This window comes from Mauremys mutica, chromosome 4, assembly GCF_020497125.1.
Source record: "Mauremys mutica isolate MM-2020 ecotype Southern chromosome 4, ASM2049712v1, whole genome shotgun sequence".
In the NCBI taxonomy this organism is placed as follows: Eukaryota; Metazoa; Chordata; order Testudines; family Geoemydidae; genus Mauremys; species Mauremys mutica.
The window spans coordinates 130,113,066-130,131,246 of record NC_059075.1 but is presented as its reverse complement, the minus strand read 5'-3'; the positions used below and the strand labels follow the sequence as shown (position 1 = coordinate 130,131,246).

Here is an 18,181-nt window from a genome sequence, read left to right as displayed (position 1 = left end):
ACATGATGCACTCTCGATAAGCGTGTGTGATCATGTCTCCGGCTAATGGCTGGCACACATAGATAAAAGCCTGCACATTATTTATTAATAAAGACCAGATTTTGATATCCTCACTCCTGCTGCATAGTACCTTGCTCTGCGCTTGGCCCCGCTGAAATTGGTTGGGCTGCTCATGGAATATGGTAGTATTCAACCCACGTGAGGGCATCAGAACTTGGCCCTATGGGTGCTCTCCTTTGGTGTTCCCTTGGTAGAGGATTTTGCTGATGAAAGTCATGGGTTCTATCCCTGTTGATGACCCATGGTACAACAGCTATATATCGGATTGTTCTGACAGAGAGAGGATCCGTGTTTAGGTGAATGTGGGCCCTTCTGTATGTTCCATCATCACGCCATAGGCGTGGTGAATTGTATGATCTCATTTCACTGATGGCTGCATGGAGCCACACCACGCAGTGAGGTCTGAGTCACGCACCGGGAGCCTGCGAGAGGCCCTTGCAGGTACTGTACGCACCTGCAGGCAGCTTGCATGTCAGTCCTGAACCTAGAGGTTGCCACCACTTCCCCAGCTTGGTGACCACAGACCTATTGACAGCAAGAGACTCATCCATGCTGCAGCTGTTGTACCGAAGAGGCAGCGTACCAGCGTCTGACCCAGATGAGTCTGAAAGGGGAAGGAATGCTTGGAGCAGAAGCCCCATATTATAACTAGCAGAACAAAAGACCCGTATACACCCACGATTGCCTTTCCCTGCCCCCCTAGTTTTTTCTTTTACATTAATGTTTTGGGGAACGCAAAGTGTTGGATTGGCAGCCCTAGAGGCTGGAGTGTTCCGCTTATCCATGAATGGATACATACAAGACAGCAGAGTGCTCTGTCTCTGCAAACGAGACAGACAGCTGGCCATCCTATGAAGGAGGCCATAAGTCGGTGTCTATAGAATCATAGAATATCAGGGTTGGAAGAGACCTCAGGAGGTCATCTAGTCCCACCACCTGCTCAAAGCAGGACCAATCCCCAACTAAATCATCCCAGCCAGGGTTTTGTCCGTGACCCATTAACTCTTTGGTCTGAGTTAATTTAACAGGAGGTAAATTAGTGCCTGTTATTACACTAATGAGTAAGTGCCCTTTTGTGACACTTCTCCAGTAGGAACTGTAGTGAGACCCTCAAACTCATTACATTCGTGGGAGCAGCTGGTGCAGGAGGTGGCAGAGCTCCAGCTACCAGCTTTCTTCCAGCAGAGTCCCCCTGCTCAGACTGAGTTCTCCACCAGCTGCAGTGCAGAATGGGCCTTAGCAGACCATGGAATATGGCTTTGTTATCCCCAATCCTGCACTCTCTCATCAGGAGTTCTGCCTGAGTTAGGATTTCAGGATCAAGGTCGTTATTTGTTGCTACTGAAACATCTGTGGAGAAAAAAGATGCTTGGGGCATATTTCTTAAAGAAAAAGGAATTTTGTTTGTTTCATACAGCCACAAGCCCAGGCACCTGGATCTGTGAGTCCAGATCCAAGGTTTTGCATCCTTCAGAATAGCCACAAGTTTAACAATTGCTTCCCTGGCCAATGCAAGTTGAACCATCACAGAACTAGATGAAAGTTGCCTCTCTGCCTGTGACAGAGAAGCAGCTTCCAGAAGTGGATGGGAGGGGATGAGCGTCTCTGGAGGAGCAATATATTTTTGCTGCTTTTGCAAGTGTTCTCCTTGCTGTGCTGTGTTAACAGGCAGCAACCACTGCATTTCACAAGCAAGATCAAGGGTGTTCTCCACCCATCACTCAGGGTGGGACCCAGTCATATTTCATTGCCACAGCTTTCCCCTGCGGCCTGGGAGAGACTCGGTCTCGACATGTTTATATGGCATCATTTCCTTTTTGCTGTCTGCTGCTCTAGAAATAAACAAACTGGTAGTGAGTAAAAAAAAATAATAATATCAGAACCGGGTAATAAAGAGATTGCGTTCTGAGGTGCAGAATTCAGAAACACCCAGCCACTGGAGTATGTGTGGGGTGTGTGTCTTGGAGCTGAAAAGCAAATCAGGAAATCTGGGTTCAATTCCTGGTGCTGGCACTGACCTGCTGTGCAACCTTGAACAAGTCGCCTTGCCTCTCTGTGCCCCAGTTTCCCCATCTGCTCAGTGAGGATCATGATAATGACTCTTCCCCTTTTAGTAAAGTGCTTTGTGGTCTGTGCATGAAAAGCACAATAACAGGGCTAAATGTTGTTAACCATCATAATAATGAATATTGTTATGTGACTCACCATGACTGTTTCCCCATCTGTAAAATGGGGATAATGATACATATTTACTTACCCCCTGTGGGTGTTATGTGACTTAATTAATGATCCCAAAGTGCTTTGCAATCCTGGGCTGAGGAATGGTGCTCTGGACACGCTTGTTAATTTAGATGTGGGTGGATTTTACTGCTTGTGAAGGAAAGGGATCGACTCCTGGGCTGGTCAGGGAAGTTCTGACTCTGAGAGCTCCTCTACCTTTGCAACTCTGCCATTGCCCCTCAGCCCCCTTCCTCATTGTATTTTTGTATGGATCAATGGCCCCTAGGGACTAAGCTTGGATTCTAAGTTCATTTTATAGGGGTGATGAGAATTTCAGACTCAAACTCAGGGCCCTAGCAGGATATGAGGGACTTCCATTGAGTCAATGGGACTAGGAGGACCTCAGCTTTCCAGAGCTACAAGTTTAGGCAGTATTGCAGTAGATCTTCTGCTCTGTGGGTAGGGACTGTAGGAAATTCTGAACTCACCAAGTGAATCTGTACTGCTCAGGGAAGGGCAGGGCTGTGCAGAGCTGCTGTAGGAAAAGCAGAAAGTCTCACAGTGAAATCGCTGTATGGGGACTCTGGTTGTGCTTTCGTATGGAGCTTTGCAAAACTTGCAGTGCAGAATGAGTCATGATTTTCTGCCTCATTTCCCATTTTCAGGGGCAATTTCTGGGCTTTGCCAGCCCTGCTCTGCACTCTTAAAAAAAAAATAAAGCTAGACGTGAGGCTGGACTAAAACCGTGGACAAACACCCACAAGCTTTGGAGAAGTTCAGATCCCATTATTATGGACTTGGGATCTATGGTAGGTGTGCATGGGAAATAGTGATTTATTCCCCTTTGTTAATCCTCAAATAAGCCTGTTCCCCATAGGAAGTGCTGGAACATCTGGCTTCACCCAAGTGATACCAACGTAATGGAAAGAGGAAAAATAACATGATTCTTGCTAAATGGAGAACATAAGAACATAAAAACGGCCGTACTGGGTCAGACCAAAGGTCCATCTAGCCCAGTATCCTGTCTACTGACAATGGCCAATGCCAGGTGCCCCAGAGGGAGTGGACTTAACAGGCAATGATCAAGTGATCTCTTTCCTGCCATCCATCTCCACCCTCTGACAAACAGAGGCTAGGGACACCATTCCTTACCCATCCTGGCTAATAGCCATTAATGGACTTAACCACCATGAATTTATCCAGTTCTCTTTTAAACCCTGTTATAGTCCTAGCCTTCACAACCTCCTCAGGCAAGGAGTTCCCCAGGTTGACTGTGCGCTGCGTGAAGAACTTCCTTGTATTTGTTTTAAACCTGCTGCCTATTAGAGAAAGGGGTCTTGGGTGCATAAACTGCATAATCACATGTTCTCCTCCTGCTCCAGAGTTGGTTTCCCTTAGTCCAGATGGTGATCAAAGCATCCTTAATCAGTTTTACCCTGTTGCTCATTCCTTTCCCCACAAGATCCCATGGGGCAGCCCGCAGTTTCTGGCCAAGGTGAATCAGAGCGCAGAATGCCATTACTCAGAGCTACCTTTGGTGCTCGGATTCTCTTATTATATGTTATGATCACCCTGGATTGGATGGACGGATGGATAGATATTAGGTCGAGAACACTGCAGGTGAGGCACCAAGCCCACACTTGGAGTTAATTAAGTGATCAATTTAGGTACATTTTAGAGAAAAAAAACTGATTCGGACAAATTCTTTGGTGACCTGTACCCTCTGTCTGATCCGATGTGAGTATGTGTGTGTGCGCACATGAGCAGTCATCTTGGATAGCTGTACAAACCAGTGGAATTCTCAACCAAGAAACACCACATGATAAAGGAGAACCAGGGTAATTATAACCAGCACATTCTCTCTGTGTGTCCCCTCCCTGCTCCTTTTCTCCCACCCCATATTATTGGGTCTGGTTTCAGGGGGTGCTCCCTGAATGTTCTTTACATTCATTACATTGTATATCTCCTTTGCGCAATCAACGTCTGCTGTAATTCACGACTATATTTTGGTCTTCTCTTTGCTATGACCAGGAAACTGGCATAGGTGGGGAAACAGCTGGTGACACTGTGCTCAGATATGTATATAACCACTGTTTATGTTAGATAGAGATCCAGACTGCTCTGTGATCCTAGTGCTAGAGCCAGCCAGAATTTTTCAGGCGAATAGTTTATTTGCTAAAAAACTCCAGCTTTGGTTCAAGTGAAACTATTCATGTATTTGGGTCAAACTGAGCAAATACTTTTGTCTGGGGGAAAAAATTGAGCAAGTCAAAATGTTTTGTTTTGACATTTTCTAAATGAAATGTTTCAACTCTTTCATTTAGAAATGTAGCTAGCTTTGTTTAAAACAAACCAAGGGTAACCCCTCCTCCCCCCCCCCCAAAAAAAAAAGAAATGAGGGGAGAAAACTATTTTGGGTCGAATGAAACAATCAATTTTTGTATTTTTCAGTTCAGCCACCAAACCGAAAAAGCAGTTCTTTGCTCAGCTCTACCTAGGGCATATCCAGAGTCCAGTGTAAATGAGACGGGATTTGACCCAGTCTGTTGGCCCAGTTGTCCTCTCCTCTCCATAAATCTGGTGTAGGGGAGTAGAGAATCAGGCCCTGTACTCAGCTGCGTTCCCTCCCTCACTTGTACCAGCTGTTGATTTTTGGATATTCTCCCCACCTGGCCCTAAGCCCCAGATCAGTATGACAGCAGAGGACATTCCGCGTGGTTAGGAAATTCCATTCAACTGTAATGACCAGTTCTAAGCTGAAGGAGGACTACTGGAGCCTACTTAGCTGGGATTTGGCCCCCGTGCTCATCCTGAGAGGCGAGGAAGGGACACCCCAGCAGGATGTCACTCTGCATCCAAGCAGGAGAAATATCTCCTCCGTCCCTGCAACTTGAGTTAACTGACGTAGGCATGCAGGCAAGAGGACCTTCCCCTGTTGCTTGTTGGAGTAGTTCAAAGGCAGGGCTGGTTAGCTTATGAGCTTATCAGGGAAGCCAGAGCAATTCTTTGGTTTAGAGGGGACCCTGTTGCTTTTATGGTGGACGTGCTCATTCCTCAGTCAGAGCTAGAATACAGGGTGTAATGAACCTGCCAACCAGCAGCTCTTTCTCTTTACGGTGATGCCTTCCACTAAGGAGAAATAGTAGGACCTAGGGAAGGGTGGAGGGTTTTGATCATATGATTCAATACAGGCCTGTTACAGGATCAGCACTGATGGGCTAAGGGGTCTAGACTAACGGTTCCTGATAATAAGTGGCTCTCTTAGCTACTCTGGAAGTCTGAGCAAGCTGCCTGCAGCAGGTGTTATCCTCATAATACGCCTGCTAGTCAACAGAAGTTTGAATTCAAGCTGGGGAATGGGTGGCAGGACGCAAATGTCCTTTGCCTTCGAACAAACACAAACCTGCTGTGGACGTACTACTCGAATGCACAGCACAGGACCCCCGGCATCTCAGAGGAGAACTCTGTGTGCAATGAGGAAAGTGCTATACACATGTGGGAGGCAAGTGGGTGTGTAACAGGGGATCTCAAACTGGGGGATCGGGACCCCTCAGGGAGTCGCGAGGTTATTACATGGGGGGTTGTGAGCTGTCAGCCTCCACCCCAAACCCAGCTTTGCCTCCAGCATTTATAATGCTGTTAAATATATAAAAAAGTGTTTTTAATTTATAAGGGGGGGGTCGCACTCAGAGACTTGTGATATGAAAAGGGTCAGCAGTACAAAAGTTTGAGAGCCCGTGGTGTATAAGATGGACTCTGGTAACAGCTTCAGCAAGGAGTATCGGGTTAGTATTGCACCAGAGAGCCTTGCTGAGTAGCAGCCCTGTGACAACTTCCATCAACTAGTGGTGGCCGTGTGGGGAAGAGTTTGCTGTATCCAGTGGCTAATGCCACCCATGCACCAATAGTTAGTGGCCCCAGGGAGATGGCCTTTGACCAAAGCCATCTCAGTATTACATTTTACTCAGATACATCATATGTAGAGATGGGACCCTCCCTTGGGAAGATTCTAGCTTCTAGGAATGATGCAGTTAGAGTGGGGTGAGGCTCTGACATCTCAGGAGTGGTTTGGCTCATTCTCTCCTGCCTAGCCATGATCACCTTTGCTCTGTGCAAGCTCTCAAGGGTATGTGATCTCTACGGGCTGGGTGGAATAAAGAAGCAGCAGGTTGTTAGACTGAGCACCCCCCCACACACACCCTTGCTATGGCTTCCCTTTATGAGTCAGTGTCAGGTTTGACTCTGCTAGGATTATTTTGAGGAGCTGTCAGCAATTTGGCAGAGATGTTGAGCCCCTGGGGCCTTTGCTGCAGCCATTCAACTATCTATTATGTTTCCATTAAGGACTTAACATATTATTGATGTGAAGCTGCTGTTTTTCTTGTCAATGTGTTCACGTCGGGGGCCTGCCGGGAGAGCAGATGAGGGGAGGTGTGAGGATGGGGGCGTGTGCACGCTGTTTGTCTTGGTGTGTATGTCATGGGGGAATTATTTCATCCTGCATTTTAGCATGGCCGGCAGGCGGTGGTTGTTTAGCTGATAAACTATCTCTCCTCCCCACCGTCCTTGGAATGGCGAATTCCATCTTATTGTCTACCAGAAAAGAGTCTTCCCAAAAAAGGCAATGAACCCTCACCAGCAAGTCAGCACAGCTCCGATCTGGGTGGGGCATGGTAGTTGGGAAATCTCTTGCACACTCCTGGAAAACAGCTGCTGTGTGGTGAGAAACTCATTACCGAAGCCAGCGCATGAGTTTTACTGCAGATGCTGCCAGCTGCTGGGCTGTTCCCATTCTAGACCTCGTTCAAGTAGCACAGCCCTAGTTGTTATCTGAGGGTTGCTGTGTATGGTATGGGCCTGATGCAAAGCCTTTGGAGGTCAGTGGAAAGACTCTCACTGACTATGGATCAGGCCTTATGTGCAGGTAGAACAGAGGCCAAAGCAGAGAAGTGAGTCTCTCAACAAATCCACTCAGCACCTATGTGTAGGATAGGCTGAGAGTTCATAAGGTAAACATCTGCAGCTGCCCTGTTCTGAGCTGAAGGGCAACATTATAGCCCCACTTCAACCACAGACGCTGAGTTTGAGGCCTGAGTTTCCAAAGGAGCCCTAATTTGTACGGGTGCTGTGGCTTATCCCATCCCAGAATTCATAGGGAGGGTTTAGATGGGGGCCCATGACAATGGTTCATCATCCCCCAGTTCCTCTTCGCTGTAGCTGACCAGTAAGTTACCAAGTCATCTCTTCCCCTCCCCTTTTCTCTCAGGGCACATCAGGCCAACACTTGGCTTAGCTGGAGGAGGAACAGGAGGAGGCAGAGAAAGGGAGCACTCCCTTTGTTCAGTAGAGTACAGTTCACTCCACTCAACTGGGACGTGTGGAATTAGGAACGCTGCCTAATGGGGGAGTCCTGTGAGGAACCGGTTGGACCCTCATGCCACTCAATGCTGGCTGGCCAAATTTTGAAGACTTCTGTTCATCGTTTATGGGAGTTTGCCTGGGTTAGGACTGAGTGAACATGAAAATTAGATTCTGTTCTCAGTGATGCTGAGTCACTCCGGAGTCACTCCAGATTTATACTGCTGGAACTGAGAGCAGCGTTAGCCCCACAGAAGGATCTCAGGGTGTAGCTTCCCAAATTCCATGAGCATTTGTAGGGCTGAGCAAGGAGCTCAGGGCCTGGCCCTGTAACTGCTGCTGTTGGGGATTTAAGAGAAGGAGCCAGTGTCAAAGACAGGCACTGGCCATGGCCATTGGGGTAATGTCTCACAGCTCTCCCTGCCCAGGGGCTCAGACACAATGGCGATGGGCATGGCAGAAGAACCTGGATAGATTAGAATAGCACTGAGCAGGCAGCGGACAAAGACTCAATTTTTTCTAGCCTGCAACATGGCTGCGGGGCTTCCTCACAATAGCATCAGCCTTAGTACCCCACTGGCATCTTCTGCTGATCAGGAGAGCTGCGTAAGTGGGACCGAAGGCTGTGTCCACATGGATATCCTGACAACACAGGTTCCACTGCGCTGTAAGAGGAATGGGCCAGGATTTCCAGTGTTGCTAGTTGACTGTCAGGAAAGCTGCCCTAACTGCCTGGGTTTGTTGTTTTTTTTACATGGAGTAAAACACCTTAGCACCCCCTTTCCTAGCTGGCAACGTTCCCAATCCTCTGCCAAGTGCGGCCCTCCGAGAGGCAGATGCCAAAGTTAGCATCCAGAAGTGGTGTTGTTGCAACAGAATCTCAAGCCAGTTCCTGAGCTCAGTTACACTGGGGCAAATCTGGAGTAACTCCACTGAAGTCACTGTGGATGTGCACCAGTGTAACAGGTCAGAATCAGGCCCATTTCTTTGAACTAAATACGGTGGTGTTTTGCTGGTTTAGCCCTGGCATTTCTTAAGAAATTTCACTGTATTGTTCTCAAAACTTCAAACGTTATCATTGGCATGAGCTAGTCATTCACTCCTTCTTTAATGCATAAATCCATCCTATTTTCCCCACATGGGCCTCATTTTGGGCCTCTACTGGGGAATTCTCACATACGGGTTAGTGTGTCTGTCAGGGTGGAAGATGGGAGTTGATAAGGACAAAGCAAGCAATGGGAAGGATAGAACAGTGTTAGAGTCAGCGACTGTGATGGAAGGGGGGTGACACGCCTTTACGTGACATATACACCTGAGCTCCAGACCCCTGGAGTTCATATAAGATCCCATTCTGTGAGAAATGGGACATTTGCCCTGATGCCCTGCCAAATTCAGTGTCGCTGCACTCTGTTCGAAGGCTGCCACATTCCAGTCCAGAGGTGGCTGCACGTTGGTGTTGGGTGAGGTGGGTCAGGTGTATATAGAGTTGGTTAAGAGGCTGAGAAGCCTTTGGGATGAATATTAATGCACAGTATTGGGTAAAACTACAAGAAGGTGGGGTAGTTCAGGGGCTAGGGTGCTAACCTGATGCAAGGAGACCAGGATTCAATGCCCTGCAGTGCTCCAGACTCCCTGGATGAGTCACTTAGTCTCTCTAGCCTCGGGTTTCTAGCTATTCAATGGGGATATTAGCAGTGCCCTACCTGGGAGGAGAGAGATGGTAAAGATTGTGAGGTGCTCAGACACTAGGATAATGGGGACCATCAAAGTACCATGAACAGGTCCTATTGTAGTTAGTGGGTGGCGTGCCCACAGCTCCCATTAAAGCCAGGGCTCAGTGCCTCTCAGGATTTGGCCCCATTTGGTGAACTCCTGGGAGTCACTTCAAGCCCCTTTTAATTGTTTTGTTTCCTGTTTCCTCCCCCTTCAGATGTACAACGGGACCCTTAAAAGAGAGACCGACAACCGACGCTTCAGCTCTTACAGTCAGATGGAGGGCTGGGGCAGCCGGCACCACAGCAAAGCCGTCTGCAGCCCCACCAGCCCCGGCGGCAACTACTGCCTGAAGAGCAGCCGGAGTGAGCCTGACCTGTGCTGCGAGCCTCCCCGGGGCACGCTCAGGAGAAACCAGGCAGTGCAAAAGGCAACCCTGAACCGCCAGAGCATGTACAGCACCTGCAGCACCCACCATGGGACCACTAGGAAACCCCTCCCGGATCGCAACCTCTCCTGCCCTTCGGGCAACAAGCTGGACGCGTTGTACGCCCAGCCCGTGACGAGCGGCAGGCAGGACGGGGTGTATGGGCATTCTATGTCCAGCTCCAGGTGAGTTCCCACGTGCCTGTGAGCTCAATGGATTAGCCTAGGACTTCTCTGCAGGGTGAAACCCCTGGAATTCAGGGGCCTTGGTCGAGTGCCTCTCCTGCTCGCCCTGCCACTTTGGGTTGGCGTTCATTTCCCTGCAAAAAAGCACCGGTTTTCATACTGTGAGTCCAATTTCCAAATGACCAGCTCCCGGGGTCTGATCCTGAGAGGTGCTGGGTACCTGCTGAGTGCCACTGAGTCCCACTGCACTCCCAAACCAAGCCTTTGCTTAGACAGCACTGGCTGATTTCCGCAGGAGGTGAGTAAGGACGAGCAGATGCTCAGAAAGGGCCTCAGGATTTAGTCCAACTGTGAGTTTGTCCAGAAAGAGGACAGAGTGAAAGTACTTCACAGTCTGATCCCAAATTATGCTGTGATCTATTCTATTCTGCTCATTCCCTTCCCTATCACAGTATGCAATCCCATCAGACACTTACAAGTGTGGGAGGTATATGAGGGGTGGCAGAGGTGCTTCGTGTCCCAAACGTCACTTTCTTGCAAACATCTGCATTCAGAGATCGATGAGCCTAGCTTATGCTCAGGAGGTGCTGCTCTGAGCCGTGGTGTTCAAACCTGCGTTGTCTCACTAGCCATTTCTCTGTTTGTGCAACACCAGCACAATAGGGCCCTGGTTTATGTGGTGCTGCCTCACTGCATAGAATGAATAATTACAATAAAAACAGCAGTCACTACAGGATCTGCCCGAAAGCCTTGCCTAATGCAGCCTGAGAGCATGACGCAGAGGTTGTGAAAATTCCATTTTGGGGGCCAGTTCATGCCCCTTGATCACCGCTGAGTTTTGACTCTTAGCTTTACACACCACTTGTAAATCTCCCTCACTGAAAATTGTCCACAGGTGTTTAGCAGGGTCTGAGACTCCATGAGCTGGGCTGTTGGCGATTTGGCTTTATGCAGGCGCAGCCTTCGCTACTTTTGCACATGCAAAATGTTACTCAGTTTAGCCACGGCTTTCCTTGTGGCTGGATGGCCCATTGCTCAGAGCATGGTGTTGTCCATTGGCTCATTTCATAAACCCTGTAATTGCTTTGGGCTGGAAGGCCGCCATTTTCATAACTAGAAGCAATTCACTCCAGTTATGGGAAGTAGGCTGAGAGACTGTAGGGTGAAGAAATACACCCAGTGAATAGTTGCAACAATGAAGATGTTTTCTGCATAAGGTGAATGTTACCTTTAAGTAATTGGTCCCTGCTGGGTCGCTGTTCCCCTACTGAAATTGCTGGTCTACATGAGCAGCAAAGAATCCTGTGGCACCTTCTAGACTAACAGACGTTTTGGAGCATGAGCTTTCGTGGGTGAATACCCACTTCGTCGGTTGCATCCGACGAAGTGGGTATTCACCCACAAAAGATCATGCTTCAAAACGTCTGTTAGTCTATAAGGTGCCACAGGATTCTTTGCTGCTTTTACAGATCCAGACTAACACGGCTACCCCTCTGATACTGGTCTACATGGAACTTTTCTCATATGTAGAGATACTCATAATTATGGAATGATATGATTCCTTGAAGAATGGCTGTGGTTTTCTGAAGATTTACTCCAGGGAGAACTGCCCTTGTGTCAGAAATGCTCTCCAATGCCAAACATCCCCTGGTTAGGGAGTGGTCCCCTTTGCAGAACCCTCCCAGCTTGGGGTGTGGCTCACCCTGCAGAACTGGTTCTGACTTGGGAGTTGTCTATCATGAAGCATTAGACTTGGCTTGGGAGGTGTCATCCTGGTAGAACTGGTTCTGGATGGGGAGTTTAGTCCTTTTTAGAATTGTACCTGGCAGGGGGGTTGTCCCCCACCGTAGAACTAGTTTAATTTGGGGAGTGGTCTGACTAGTAAAAGTGGCTCTGCCTAGTGAGTGCTGCCCTCTAGAGTGAATTGAGAGGAAGGACACTTCCTTTGTGTAGATTGGTTAGGGAGTTATTCCCTTTGAAAAGCCACTCTTGCTTAAGGTGACCAGTTGTCCTGATTTTATAGGGACAGTCCCAATATTTGGGGCTTTGTCTTATATAGGCACCTATTATCCCCCACCCCGTCCTGATTTTTCACACTTGCTGGGGAGATGAAAACTAGTTCTGATGGGGGTTGTTATTACCCTGGGTCTGGTTGTGGAGTTGTCACCTGTGCGTTTGTTAGGTTCTGAAGAACTTGTTCTCACTGGGGACGTGCCGTCTTTGTAGGACTGCTTCTGGGCTGGGTGCAGTTTGTTGCAGAACTCGATCTGGTTGGAGAGTTCTGCCCCTGGGAGACCTAGGCAGCGTGTTCTTTTGGAAGTACAGGTCTTTCTTGGGCATCTGTCCCCATCATTGAGAGGAGTTGTTGTCCTTGAGGAACTGGGCTTGGCTGAGTAATGGTTACTATTGAAGAATTTTCCCTGGTTGTGGCATTGTCAACTGTGTACTAGTGGTTCTTAAGGCGGAGTTTTCACCTTGCAGAACAGGGACTGTGTGGGGCGTTATCCTCATACTAGGAACGTTTTGTGTCAGAGAATAAGTTGTCTGCAATGAAACACTGGCCTTGCTTGTCAGATTGTATCCCATGAACAACTGGACATGGTTATGCAGTTGAATAAGTGGGCTTGAGGTATTGCCTCCTATGTAGAGCAGGTTCTGTGCAGTTATCCTCTTGCAGAACTGGGTTCTGGTTGGGAAGCATTCTCCCTCTTAGCAATCTCTCTGGACTGATGGTCCTCTCCAGAGATAGTCTTGATTTTGGGGTTGACCACACTGCACTACTGGTCTTGTTTTGGATGAATTCTTTTTAGAACCGATCCAGGTTGATGCAGTGTATAGGCAGGCATTGTACCCCTGAGAAATTGAGCTGGATTGGGGTGTTTCTCTTTTGGAGAACTGTTTACAATCGTGAGTGGTCCTCCTTGTGGAACTGATTTTGATATGGGTGCTATCCCTGCTGTAAAACGATTCCTAGACAGAAAATTACCCCTAATGTAGAGCTGGTCTTGTTCTGAATGATCCCGCTAACCTATCTGGTTTTAGTTCCATCTGCTGCATCACTCCATTGTAGAACTGGTTGAGGTTGGAGAGGTCTTGCTGTGGAATAGTCGGGCTGGGAAAATGAAAATCCATCCTTTTACCCTGGGCTTTTCCTCAATAATTCTGAAGCTACCTTGGTGGGGACAAGTAAATGATACAGAGAAAAGAGGAGGAGGAGGAGGAGGAGAAGTAGTAAGAAGTAAAAGGAAGAAAGGGATGAGAGTTGAATTAAAAAAGAACTACAAGCACATATCACAGTGGCTCTTAGCAAGAGAAGATGGAAAATACGGTTTATTTAACTTTTTGGTATTGCTATGGTATTATTTGCACTTTGGTACCAGGATGCTAAGTGCATTAGAATTGTAAAGCTAGCTGTACTGAGTAATCCCTCGTACAGAACTGGATCTGGTCAGGGCATTATTGTATTTCTAGAACTATTCTTGGTTGTGTGTTTTCTCTGAGTTCTTTAGGAGACAACTCTTCCCCTTCTAGAAATGACCTCTCTCTTGTGCAGTACTTTCTGCATGGGAAGACTCCACTGATGCACCACTGGTTCTGGTTGGGGAATTGCTCCCCTTCCCTATCTGGCTGTGATGGAAGCGTATTGTCTCTCATAGATTTGGATTTTGGAATTGTTGTTCTTGTAAAACAAAACCTTGTTGTGGGTTTTCCCCTGCCTTGTAGAACTGGTTCTGTTGGGAAAGTTGACCCCTTGTAGAACTTGTTCAGATCTGCTTGTAGAACTTAGGCTGGTTTGAGAATTTTCCCCCTTGAAGATCTGTAGCTTAACCCCTCCATACACCAGGTCCTAGCTGGACAGTTTGCTCTGAAGTTATCAGGCAGACTCAGTGGTTATGGGAATAAAATCTTAATCTTGTTTAACTCATAGCAGACAATCACCTCTTCATTCACCTCTGCTTCCCCCTTCACCTGGATGTAAAGCATGATATTCCTGTTCTAAGCCCTGGGGCATGGTGGGACTCACTGGGGGCCACATGTCCCAGCTCAGAGTCTTTGAGGGCTCAGAACATGCCGTTTGTTGTGCTTATTCCAATGGCTGCTGCAGCTGGTCAGCTCCCAAGTAGTGTCATTTGCATGTCCCTAGAGTGGAACTCTTTGCAGTCAGTTCCTCCTCCAGTCGTATGGTGTGTCACTCGGTCACTCGTTGCTGGCCATGTTGGCTAACTGATCTGTAGTGACTCTGCCCAGTTAGGAGAAAGCTCCCTTCACTCCAGTGCCCCCAGTTTCAAAGTGAACGCTATGAGCAGTTAGTGAAGGGCAGGCTGTATATAATGCACGCTAGGAGCAAGGGCATCTTTTGTCCCTCTCCAGCTGGTACACATAAAAGGACAGGAAACTACTACTGCCACCAGCTAGGGGAGTCCTACCTTTAGCTGAAGCTGTAGAGGCTCTTGCCTGTAGCATTTCAGGTCCCAGATTCAAATCCCACCGAGCTAGGCCAGTTATCCCTGCTCCATGGTAGCCTGCCAGAGAGGGACTCCGTGTTCTTCTCTGTAAGGACGAAAAGGTGAGTTCTGGTGCCTGCAGACCCTCGCTAGCATGAGGACTGCTGGACCTGAGCTGTAGCATGCACTGAATTTTGGAAGGGGAACAATGTCAGCCATAATGCCAGATGTGCACTGAGATCTTCTTTCAGGACATGGTTGGCATGTTTGCTTTACCCCCACCATTCAGCTGTAGGCGGAAGAAAGAGGCTAAGATACATCTTCTGGGTACACCTTAAAATGTGTGGCTGTCGGTGGCAATGGCATGTGGTGACCCATTTGCCCCCATTGGTCAACATCTCATGGAGTAAATGCTTCATCACCTCAGAAGTGACGGCAGGTGTGGGCATGACCGTAAGTCGTATAGAGAATAACTGACAGAGGAGCACTGAAAACCTGAGCTAAAGAAAAGGGCCACGGGTATCAGACTGGATGCTATGGAATAGGCAGCAAAGCTGTTGACTCGAATGGGATCCTCTGGACTTGTTGCCTGGCCGGAATCCAGTACAAAGCCTGATACTTCATCACTGTCCATGTGTGCCTAACACAAGAGATCCTGGCAACACTGCCAGGGCTGTGCTATGCTAGCCTGGCCTGCATGGGTTGTGCCTGAAGCGCTGGGTGCGCTGCCGCCGTAACCATGACAATATAAGTTGTTCTTAAAAATTAGAGCGCAACACCTCACTGATCTGTTATATCCAGCATTGTAGACTAGTCTCTGATGGAGGTCATGGTGCCTGATATAGCTCCTTTCTGGAGATGACTGAGAGACTGAAGAGAGGTCAATAGCAGGGAATGTATCTATCCTCCCTGTCCAGGCTGATGGAACCATGGGGCAATACCAAACGTGGAGCCTAGCCCTGAATCGTTCTTCCCTGCTGTAAACTACCTCTGCAAATGACCATAGTTCGGACTGTCAGCACAAGTAATCACGGTCTGGTTCACTAGAGGCCAGAAAGAGTTGCCTGAAGTGTATATCTGTTTCCCAAAGGTAGAGTGATGCCTCTGTTTGTTATGACATCCATCACAGTTGGCCTAGCGGGGGTTCGTACTGCAGTCGTTCATGACAGGAAGAAAACTGCCTCCTTTCAGTGTCTTGTGAATAGCACATTGGGGTTCATCTCTCAGGTCTTTAGCTCTCAAACTATTGAAACAACTTGCCAACAGTGACAGATTCTAAGACCAGAAGGGGCCATTATGATCATCCAGTCTGACCTCCTGTATGACACAAGCCATAGAACTTCCCCCAAAATAATTCCCAGAGCAGATCTTTTAGAAAAACATCCCATCTTGGTGGATTTCCCCATCACCGGCAATTTTTTAATCAAGATGGGATGCTTTTCTTAAAGATCTGCTCTAGTTCAAAACATGTATTATTTTGGGGAAATTCTATGGCCTGTGTTGTACAGGAGGTCAGACAGGAAGATCACAGTGGTCCAATCTGGCCTTGGGATTTATAAATCTATGAAGAATGGAAGGGAATCCGCCTAGCTAGCTGCCTATGGTGTCAAAGCTTCAACAGTAATTATTTGGGTGGATCAAAGATGAGTGACAATACTCTGAGCCATATTTGAGTTCCTAATGGTTGTGGAAAGGTGCTCAGTGCAAGGGGCTTTGAGTCATATGTTAGGAATCATTGGGCTTGTGGATATTATCTTCTCTGTAATGTTTTTAATAAACAATGAGCAGTGGCTTTCCTAGCTCCTCCCTGTTCCTTCGTCCCCAGGGCCCCTAGATTCTCAATAACAAGAAGAAAAGTTTCCATTCTACTTAGTTGCTCTGGTTGTGGAACTTAACCTGAGTGAGGAGTTGTTCCCTTGGATGAATTCCCCTGGAGAAAATGGATTCTGGTTGCTGACTCTTTCTACTGTGGAACTGGACCTGGTTACAGAGATTTCCCTCTATGGTTCTGGTTGGGGATGGATTTGTCACTCTGTGGAAATGCCTGTGTGGGGAGTTGTCCTTGAAAAACTGACCCTGATGGGGAACTCACCTATAAAAATTGCCCCTGTGTTGAGAACTTCTAGAACTGGATGCCATCATAGCTGCCATCATAGCTGGCACTCATCAGCTGGTATGCTCAGGAGAATGGCCAAAGATTGAATGATCCCCGGAGATAGAACTTTCCTACTTTCCTCTCCTGTCAGCATGGATACAGTAGAGGGAGAAACTCCCCTGTCACAGCTCAGGCTGTGCCTGTTCTATTTGTGGAGGGAGGGCTTCAGTTCCAAAGCTACCATCAGCCTGGTAGAGATGGTCAGAATGGATTAGATAAAATGACACCATCCTGAACCTTCACCAAAACATGGCCCAAAGCAAACGTCTTCTGAGGTTCTGAAGGTTCAAAGTCAACCGTTCCTGCCCTCATTTTATATGAGACTGCACTTTGTTTCTCGCTTAATAACAAAATCTCAGCAAGAGGGGCTTTCCTTTATGGGGAAACCCTATAGAACTTAATAGAGATGAAACCATTAAGGTACCATGGAAGTTACTCTGGACAGTCTATACAATGTGATAGAGAATGACACCTTTCTGTGGATTGTTTAATAGAATTTAATAGAGGATCGTCTCTCTCTATGGAATTTCATAAGTTAATTTAAAAATTCAGTAGAAAAGATATAATTCTCTTTTAGTGTCTGCTGGATTTTCCCATCAGGGATATTCCCTCCATATGCTGAAACCAAGAAACATCCAGTTCCCAAAGACACAATGTCCTGACAGGATCTGATCGTGACCTCACTGAAGTCAACAGTAAAACCCTGTTGATGTCAATGGGAGCACAAACAAGGGAAAACATCATGGCAGAAGCTGAACTCTTGGATGCTTTGTTCCACCAAATCCCCTGAACATTTTAGTCTCACCCATCCTGTGACCTTCCATTTTCCACTTGCATTCAGTTAATTCTTTAAATAAAATTAAACAAACAATTGGACTGCTAGTGCTTGATTTTTCCTTGCATTGCACCTTGTGTTGTCATTAGCATTGTGAAGTGGGAGCACTTTCTACCCACTCTGCATAGGTGCAAGGCAGGAGATAACCAGGCCTCTCATTTCCAGAGCAGGGAGGTGCATTTTCAAAGTTTGGGTGGTTTTTTTTCCCCAGGCTTTCCATCCCCCCCACCAAGTCCATACTCTCTTGTAACTCGCCTCGGGATTCTATAGACATCTACAATCATTCCATTGTCAGCGTCTATCAGCAACTCAGCTTCAAACCTCCCTCTCTAGGCTCTTTTTCTGACAATAACATGGCCACAAACAACAATGGCTTTCCTTGAAACAAGCCTGTGATTTAGCACCCTGAATGTTAAAGTAGATGCGTATGATCATGGTCATCATTCTGAAATCTACAAGAGGTCACACACAGTTTCCCAGCCTTCTTTTTGTAAACAAACGGCATCATTCCATTATTATGGATGTCAGTGGGAGTAAGGACTGGGTTAAAAACTGAGTCATGACCTGAATACTTAGCCCACCAGGTTTCTTGAGTTCATGATGGTTGCAGCTCTCTTTGCATGGACCATACTGCAATATTGATAGATCTGTCTAGATAAACAAACCCATAAGATCTAACAGTAGTAGGCTGAGGGGCTGTTGCCTACTTGAATCTGGTGGCATCTTTCAAAGAAGTCATCAGCCTCTAAAGCATCTTGCACTTTGCCACGTGCTGACTGATCC

The 18,181-nt window shown here is 47.4% G+C and overlaps 2 protein-coding genes across 3 annotated transcripts in view; both read left to right on the top strand.

The window, feature by feature from the left end:
- The window catches only part of LOC123369342 (maestro heat-like repeat-containing protein family member 7), a 1,253,347-nt gene that overhangs the window by 526,496 nt on the left and 708,670 nt on the right, over positions 1–18,181 (top strand). The window lies entirely within an intron of this gene.
- Positions 1–18,181, top strand: part of PKP1 (plakophilin 1) — a 52,175-nt gene that overhangs the window by 10,675 nt on the left and 23,319 nt on the right. Inside the window, exon 3 of the mRNA XM_045014832.1 lies at positions 9,569–9,963. Within this exon, the coding sequence (XP_044870767.1) occupies positions 9,569–9,963 (395 nt within the window). The remainder of the gene's footprint in view (positions 1–9,568; positions 9,964–18,181) is intronic.